This window comes from Oryctolagus cuniculus, chromosome 8 (assembly GCF_964237555.1).
Source record: "Oryctolagus cuniculus chromosome 8, mOryCun1.1, whole genome shotgun sequence".
Taxonomy (NCBI): Eukaryota; Metazoa; Chordata; class Mammalia; order Lagomorpha; family Leporidae; genus Oryctolagus; species Oryctolagus cuniculus.
Window position 1 is genome coordinate 130,591,347 of NC_091439.1, and position 8,997 is coordinate 130,600,343.

The 8,997-nt window shown below is 46.7% G+C and overlaps 1 protein-coding gene across 2 annotated transcripts in view; it reads left to right on the forward strand.

Moving 5' to 3' along the window:
* Positions 1–5,273, forward strand: part of LOC138843592 (rho GTPase-activating protein 20-like) — a 1,064,354-nt gene extending 1,059,081 nt beyond the window's left edge. The window contains exons 23-25 of one of the 2 annotated variants that reach the window (XM_070048230.1): positions 814–851; positions 3,228–3,265; positions 5,016–5,273. In XM_070048230.1, coding sequence (XP_069904331.1) covers positions 814–851; positions 3,228–3,236 — 47 coding nt within the window. In that variant the 3' untranslated portion in view covers positions 3,237–3,265; positions 5,016–5,273. The remainder of the gene's footprint in view (positions 1–813; positions 852–3,227; positions 3,266–5,015) is intronic. The other variant, XM_070048226.1, reaches the window with a different exon arrangement.
* The last annotated feature ends 3,724 nt before the right edge of the window (positions 5,274–8,997 follow it).

Below are 8,997 nucleotides of genomic sequence, written 5' to 3' on the forward strand. Positions count from 1 at the left end.
GACTCGGTCTCTTCGGTGGTTCTCCAGGAAGGATGGAATTGCTCGGCAGAGATTGTCCTTGAGGGCTCTAATCTAAGGCAAAGCTTTTGTTTCATGTTGTTCTCTGTGTGGCTCCCAGCAGAACACGGAATGGGCACTTTCCAAGTTACCGTATCCTTTCCTTTTGTCTATACCTGGCTTTTTCTTTATTGAGGGGTGTTTGCAATTGGTAAGTCACAAACGATATTTAAGGATAAAAATAAGGAATCTAAGGATATATTTGAAATTGGCATTTTTGTTGCTGAATTATTAAATCTATGAGCCGCTTTCTCATTGTACCCATCTTTATAAACCTATGTCTGGCCGGCGCCGCGGCTCACTAGGCTAATCCTCCACCTTGTAGCGCCGGCACACCGGGTTCTAGTCCCGGTTGGGGCACTGGATTCTGTCCCGGTTGCCCCTCTTCCAGGCCAGCTCTCTGCTGTGGCCAGGGAGTGCAGTGGAGGATGGCCCAAGTCCTTGGGCCCTGTACCCCATGGGAGACCAGAAGTACCTAGCTCCTGCCATAGGATCAGCGAGGTGCGCCGACCGCAGCAGAGGGTGAACCAATGGCAAAGGAAGACCTTTCTCTGCCTCTCTCTCACTGTCCACTCTGCCTGTCAAAAATAAATAAATAAAAATAAACCTATGTTTATCTTGTGTCAGAAAACTCATGAAAATCTACATTATGAGCATGTATTTCTATGGGTTCAAATAATGTTTTCCTGTTGTCAGTTGATAAAATGATTGTGTTCTGAAAATATCCTAAGAAAACTTTTGATTTACCTTCCACAGGTGATTTAATGCTACCCTGGAGTACGAATCAGTGTAAGGTATGATGACAGAGTAAAAAAATTTTCAATGGCAGCTGAAGCCTTCTGTCCTCTGCATTCTGAGTTACTGAGAGTTCAGTTAGCATCATTCCTTAGTATTTTTCTTCATTTCTATGCACTTCCTTTAACCTAACACTAGGGACTACTTTTCAAAAATATCTGTTTGAGTTTTCTCACTTTGCTTGAAAACCTTAGTTTCCTCACAGGAAGGAGTACTTTAGTAGAGAATTGTCATTGAGGTATCTAAACTAAGACTAGTGTTTTGCTTCTTGTTTTTCTATCATTTGTTTGCTGGAGTACACTGAGTGGGAATGTTCCAACTTGCCAGTTGCTTTCATTTTTTTCCATCCTTTTCCTTTGGCTTTACCAAGGGGTAGTGTAACGGTCAGTACACAATGCATTCAAAGGCAAAAATTAAACAATGTAAGAAGGAAGTTAGCATGAGGACTTGTTTTGCTCCCCCAGATTGTTAAACCTGTGCATCAAGTTTTCATTCATTGTATTTACATAAACTTACCTCTTAGAAGCCTCATGAAGTCCACATCATGGGTGTATTATGTTTCAGTATATTTTTTCTTTTACTGTTGCTCCATGTTGAAATGAATATGTTGTCTTCAAATATACTAAGATAACTCCTGGTTTTTCTTCAACATAAGAAATTTCCCCCACCACTCCAAACCAGAACAGTGTCACGTATATTCACTGACCAAAATCCTCCAGTGGTAGAAGGTGAGAAGTCTGACCTTCTATGGGACCACCCGTGTCTACTGTACTCTGTCTTCTGAGTTACTGGAGAGCACAGTTGACATGATCCCTTAGGATATTTTTTCCCGATAAACTTCATTTCACCTCACAGTATGAACTACATTTTCTAGAATGCTTGCGCATGTTTTCTAATGTTGTTTGACATCCTCAGTTTCTGTGCATGAAGAATGGACGGAATTCCTGGGTAGAGAATTGCCCAAGAGGCACCTAAAATAAGAAAAGTGTTTTGCATTGTTACTCTATCGTTGCCTCACAGTTGCACGCTGCATGGACACTTTTCGTGTTACCAGATAGTATCAGTATCTCCTTACGCCTTTGCCATAATGCAGGGTAATTTCAGTGCTTTCTACACAAATAGTGTTCAAAGGTAAAATAAGACACCTAAAAATGAACCCAGAACATATATTTTCCTTAGCTTTTCTACATGAAGTCTCAGAAACCTCATGAAAATCCCCACTGTAAGTGTAGGATGCTGGTATTTAAAGTAATTTGTTATTACTATCTGATACTGAGATGAGTCTCTTATGAAAATGTTTTAGGAGAGCTTTATTTTTTTCTGCAATGGAATGAATGACACTCCAGGGGAAGCCCACCCAGTGTCAAATATGGTGACTGACAAAAATCTTCCACTGGGAGAGGATATCAGGCCTAACCTTGCAGTGGGCCTACTGATGTTTTCTCTCCTCTTTTTCTTACTTATTATGAGGACAGCTGGCCTGATTCCTTGGGGTTTTCTCTATTTTAAAGATTTTTTAAATTTATTTGAGAGGTAGAATTACAGACAGTGAGAGACAGAGAAAGGTCTTCCATCTGTTGGTTCACTCCCCAAATGACCACACTAGCCAGAGCTGCACCGGTCCAAAGCCAGCAGACAAGAGCTTCTTCCAGGCCTTCCACATGGGTGCAGGGGCTAGAGTACTTGGGCCAACTTCTACTGCTTTCCCAGGCCATGGTGGAGGGCTGGACCAGAAGAGAAGCAACTGGGACTAGGACCGGTACCTATATGAGATGCTGGCGCCGCAGGTGGAGGGTTAACCTACTGTGCCAAAGCACCAGGATTTTATCTTTCTGTACAAATCTTTTAACTTTACACTAAGAATTATTGTGCAGAAATGTTTGTAGAAGTTTTCTAACTTGGCTTGGACTCTTCAGATCCTGTGCAGGAAGCATGGAGTTCCTTGCCAGGGAATTTCCCGTGGGGCACTTAACCTCATCTACTCCATTTTGTATTCCTCCTATTCTATCCTTGACTCCTAGAGAAACACCAAATGGGCACTTTCCAAGTTACCAGACCTTTGATTTTTATCATAATCTTTTTGTCTTCTGAAAGAGTAGTTGCGATTGTTAAGATACAAATAATAGTCAAGGATAAAGGGGGAAAAAACTAAAAATGAATTTAAACAAGAATTTTGTTCTAAAATTATTAAACTATGAGCTTTTTTTCATTATCCATACTTTAAGAAACTGATTTTAATGATGTATCAGAAAACTCATTCAAGTCCACAATAGGAGCCAATTTGCTTGGATTTCAAATTTTTTTGCTGCCATCAGATGGTTGAGATGGGTCTGTTGTCTGAAATATCTTGACAACTTTTGTTTGTCATTCAACAGGTGCTTTGATGCTACCACTGCTGTTGACACAATACCAGGTAGGGTGAATGGCCAAAATCTCGAAATGGCACAGGATGCCATGCCTGAGCCTAGATGGGCCCACCTATGTCTTCTGTCCTCTGCATTCCAAGTGGCTGGAAAACTGAGTTAGGATCTCTTTTTCTTAAGATTTTCTTTTCTTTTCTCTGTATTTTACTTAACATAAGACTAAGGACTACTGTTTCAAAATGTTTGTTTTTAAACTTTGCTTGAAATATCTTCAGTTTCTTCCCCTGGTGGGTGAACTTCCTTGGTAGAGAATTGCCCATGAGGCCCATAAACTAAGACTACATAGTCTTCATGTTTTCTTCACACTTGTTGGCAGTACAACACTGAATTCACATTTTCCAAGCTACAAGTTTGTTTCATTTTTTTCTTTGCCTTCATTAAAAGTAGTTCTAATGCTGCAAGACAATTTGGTATTCAAAGACAAAAACTAAAATATAAGAATCAAGGTACAATAGGAAGTTGTTTTGGTCCAACAAAGCATTTACGCTAGGTATCAATTTGCTCATCAGTTGTATCTTTTCATAAGCTTATCTCTAAGCTGTCTCAGAAACCTCCTGAAATCCACACCATGAGTGTATCATGCTCTCACCTAACATTATTTTTCCTGCTCCCTGGTGTTTCTTCAGCAGAACAAATTACCCTGCTACTGCAGACCAGACCAGTGTCCAGTATAATGACCGAGTGAATTCTCCAGCCGGAGAGGATGCCAAGCCTGCGCTTGGTATGGGCCCACCCAGTGCACTGTCCTCTGACTTCTGAGTTACAGAAGAGCACAGTTACCATGACTGCTTAGGGTTTTTTCCCCATGCACTTCATTTAACCTCACAGGAAGGACTGCTTGCACAAGTTTTCTGTTTTTGCTTGACACATTCAATTTCTGTCCAAGAATGGATGGAATTCCTGAGTAGAGAATTGCCCAAGAGGCCCCTACACCAAGACAACCATTGTGCATCAAGTGGTTCCATGTGTGTTCACAGTTGCACACTGAATGGACACTTTCCAAACTACCAGGTCCTTTCAGTTTACCTGCCCTTATTCTTTTGCTTCATCAGGGGTTAATTCCAATGCTTTGTACACAAAGAGTATTCAAAGATAAAGGTAAATCTTCTAAAAATGAAGAGTGGGGATTTGTTGGGTTCAGAAAGTATAATATCTATGGTTTTTTCATAACACATATTTTCCTTAAATTGTCTGCATGAAGTCTCAGAAACCTCATGAAAACACTCCTTTATGAGTGTGTGACACTTGGCTTTAAAGTACTTTTTTTGCCACTCTCTCTCTCATACTGAGTTTACTTTATGAATATGTCCTAAGAAAACTTAGGTTTTATCTTCAGTGAAATAAATAATGCCACTCCTGGAATCTGACCCCATGTCAAGTAGGGCGATTGACCGGAATCCTGCATTGGAAGAGGATTCCAGGGCACAGCTGTGTCCTCTGTCCGCTGTTACTCAAGAGCTCCATTGGCATGGTATCTCAGGGCTTCCTCTTAACTTCTCCTCAGTAGTGCCAGCAAGCACTCTGCAAACCTAGGTTGTTATTGGCAAAAGGCAATTTTTTTACAGGGTGAAGTTTGGTTCATCACCTGGAGACATGTATTATCAGTTCCTTCTCATGTGTGTCTTTTGGTTTAATGATGTTTACCTCATTTCTTAGGGGAAATCTTGAGGGCAGTTCTTTAATCAGGAATTGGGATATCTCCAGAATCTGAGAATATTATTTCACTTTTTATTTCAACAGAAATGGAACCATCTCATCATATCTGGTGCTTTGGAACAACAGTAATCGACCCTATAAAGCAAGCTGCAAAACTCACATCTAGAAGGGGGCCGCCCAACTCTCCAAAATGAATCATTTTATTTCATTCAATGGTAGCATATTCACAGCTGGACATCACTAATTTCCCTACACTCTACCATGAAGCTAAGAGTGTTTTTAGAAAAAAAATTGACAGATTTTTCTTTCTGTCCAGAAATAAACAAATTGGCTTGCAACTGACTTCAAAGGAGTCATGTTTTCTGACTGTGCGGAAATCATGTTGTACACTTCACACTTCACAAACTTATTCAAAAAGGAATATGGAATGATCTGATTCCAAAATTTTCAGCTCAACCCATTTCAGTCTTGAATTTCCAATTCCATTGTTCAAGGGGACATGCAACAGTTACTATAAAATCAGTATTTAAGAATACAGTGAAATATATAAAAACAATGAAAATATGAGCTGATATTGGCACAAAAAATTTAAACCCACACATAATTTTTTTCATGGTAGCATTTTCATACATTTTTTTTTCATCATGAAGTCACAGAAAGTTCATGAAAGCTCATATTCTAAAATCTCATCAAAATTTGATAAAGATGCATACCATAAAATCCTTTGAATGGATTTAAAATCGTGTTCATACCAAATCACAGTTTGGTAGTTTCAAACCACATCCATCTGTTGATATTCATGCCACGTAAGTTGCTAAATGCCACAAGTCAGAACTTTTTGTTAACCCTAGAGAATCAGTTGATGACACCAACACACCTCTGCTCCTTGCTAGGTTTCTGAATTCTCTGTGTTATGTTCCCACAGCAAATCATTGACTCTCTCCATTAATCCCCATTTATTTCATAATCTTTGAAAAGAGAATTTGATACAGTGTCTGGCATTTTGAAAATGGAACTACCTGGTACATAACAAATATGTGGCAATTATTTGACTGCTTTAATATTTTCAAAAAGATTATTTATTTAACAGGCAGAGTTAAGAGTGAGAGAGAGGGAGAGAGTGAGAGGGAGAGAGGGAGGGAGAGGAACGGAGCAGGAGGGAGCGGGAGGGAGATGGGGAGAAAGAGAATCTTTTACCAACTGGTTCACTCACCATATTGCCACAATGTCAGGCTGGGCCATGCTGAAGCCATGGAGGTTGAGGCAACAGAGGTGGGTCCCCAATACTGGGTCAGGACTGAGAAGGTTGCCCCCATGTCAGTAAAAAAAAGTAATTGGCCTACCTGATAGCATCACAGTTAACCTGGGCTCCTATGGAGTGATGGCCATAGTTCGGTGGTGGGAGTCCAGGCTCCTTCAGTCCTCAATAGCTAGCCCTAAAAGGTCAACCCAGGGCATAGGTGGGGTGGATGGCCTACTGACTCAATTAGGATGGGCAAGAGGACAGCCCATTCCTCAATGGCCCTTCTGGCAACATTTAGGACAAAGAGCCAGTGGGTCTCTAGGGTTGGGAAATGCTCTGGCCCAGTGGCTCATTTGGCCATATTTAATTTATTTTTTTGACAGGCAGAGTTAGAGAGAGACAGAGAGAAAGGTCTTCCTTCCTTTGTTTCGCCCCCTAAATGGCTGTCACGGCCGGCGCGCTGTGCTGATCTGAAGCTGGGAGCCAGGTGCTTCCCCCTGGGCTTTCCATGCAGGTGCAGGTCCCAAGCACTTGGGCCATCCTCCACTGCTTTCCTGGGCCACAGCAGAGAGCTGGACTGGGAGAGGAGCAACCAGGACAGAATCTGGCAACCCGACCGGGACTAGAACCTGGCGTGCCAGCACCGCAGGTGGAGGATTAGCTTAGTGAGCCACGGCACCAGCCGACTGGAGCTTCCTTAAATCCTCCTGTGGGATGGGGGCGGGTATTGGCTCAACCGCCATGACTCTTGGGCCGGGCTGTGGAGCTGTCCTCAGGGCCCTGCATGTGGCTCTGTCTCCAGGAGCCCGGAGCACAGCTGGAACCCCCACTCTGGCAAGATGAGCTGTGTCCCTGCCTGCCCAGGGGGCCTCTCCCTGAATGACCCCACACAGGCTCCTGGCCTGATGACCACAGCTGTCTTCAGACAAGACCCTCATAGGACTGGGGGGGTGGGGCTCCCACCTGTATAAGGGCAGGGCTAGAGGGAGGTGGGGCTGTGGGAGACCATGCGCAGTGAAGGCCAAAGCCAGCCGGGCATTGGATCTGAGGACACCTGGAAGGCCCAGGTGCCCTGAGCCCATTTGTGGGGGCCAAGTTGACTCCTGTGAGTAGGGGTGGGTGCAGAGGCAGGTTCTGGAGGTCCCAGGGGCAGAACTCAAGTGCAAGTGAGTGTGGGGTTTTGCAGTCCTAGCCTCGGGCCAACAGAGGGGTAGCAGGACACAGAGCATTGTTACCTGTGGGCTCTGGTGGCGGGGGGGGGGTGTCCCATGCTCATCCCCTGCTGTGGCTGCCATAAATGAGCACCTGGGTCCCCATGCAGAGCAGAGGTGGGTTTGTCTCAGCTCTAGAGGCTCGCAGTGGAGGCCCAGGTGCAGGCTGTTCAAGCTCTGGGGAGGCTGCACTGTGCTTCCAGCTGCTGCCTCCCCTGGATGCTCATGGGACAGAATCGGGACAGCCGAATCTCATGGGGAAGGGGCCAGTGGCCCAGGGACAGGAAACACAGGGAACCCCTGCCACCTCTTTAGAAACAGCACTCCTAGTCCCCGAGTGCCTGGCCCAGACTTCATGTCTGCCCCAGCCCTCACCATCACCTTAGGTGAGGATCCATTCCAGCCATTAAGGAGGGACTAAGATGCTGGTAATCAGCCAATGCACTATTTTTTATTTTATTTTATTATTTATTTACTTGAGAGTAGAGTTAGGGTGAGAGGGAGAGACAGAGAGAAAGGTCTTCCGTCCGTTGGTTCATTTCCCCAAATGGCCACAATGGCCGGAGCTACAGCGATCAGAAGCCAGGAGCCAGGTGCTTCTTTCTGGTCCCCCATGCAGATGAGGGACCCAAGCACTTGCGCCATCTTCTACTGCTTTCCCAGCCGACAGCAGAGAGCTGGATTGGAAGAGGAGCCTCCAGGACTAGAGCCGGCGCCCACATGGGATCGGGCAGCGCAGGCAGAGGATTAGCCTACTGTGCCACAGCGCCGGCTCCAGCCAATGCACCATTAGGGTCAGGAAGTCAGGTGGGGTAGGTGACAGGAACAGCATGGGACCCGGAGTTGGTGCCAGTGGTCCCCAGAGATGGGAGAGTGAGGCAGGCATCAGGGCCTGTGCAGCCCGTGGGGCTATGCAGGAGGAGCCAGAGGTGTCCCCAGCTATGCCATGGCCCAGGCTGCCGAGTCCCTTCCCTCTGGGGCGAGGAGACTGGAGCTGAGCTCAGTTTCACCAGGCACCCTACAGGACAGATGGTGGCTGTGGAGAAACATCGGCAGTGGAGCAGCCGGGACTCGAACCGCCGTCCCTAGGTCACAGCCTGGAGAGGCCGCACTGCCAGCGGCCCTGGGGCGTCGGACGCTGGACGCCGCAGGCAGCATGCCGGTGCGTCCCATGGCGCCATGGCGGCCGCCGTGGGGAGTGCGCCTGCGCCCGGCGCTGTGCCCCGGAAGTGGCCCCTCGTGGCCCGCGGCGCTCAGGTAGGAGTCCTTGCCGGTCCCGTCCGCTGCTGCCGGAGAGCCCGCGCGAGCCGTCGGGAGCCGTCCTGGACGCTGCCGGCGGAGCCTGCGGGAGACCCAGCGCCCCCGGGGTCAGGCCGGGCTCAGAGAGGCTGCGGCCCGAGGCTGCCGCGCCGTTTCCCAGGCGCGGTTCTCTTCTTCGGCCCCTCGTGGAAGCAGCGGCCTTCGCGGGCCCCTGTGCCGCCCGCCAGCAGACCGGGCCCCCTTGGCGGTGAGTGACGCGGGGCTGTTGGGGTTTCCCGCTGCGAGTCTTCGCTGCCGGCGTGCCTGTTGCTCTCGGGTCCCGAAGGCGCGGGTGGAGTCGTGGTCTTGCTGT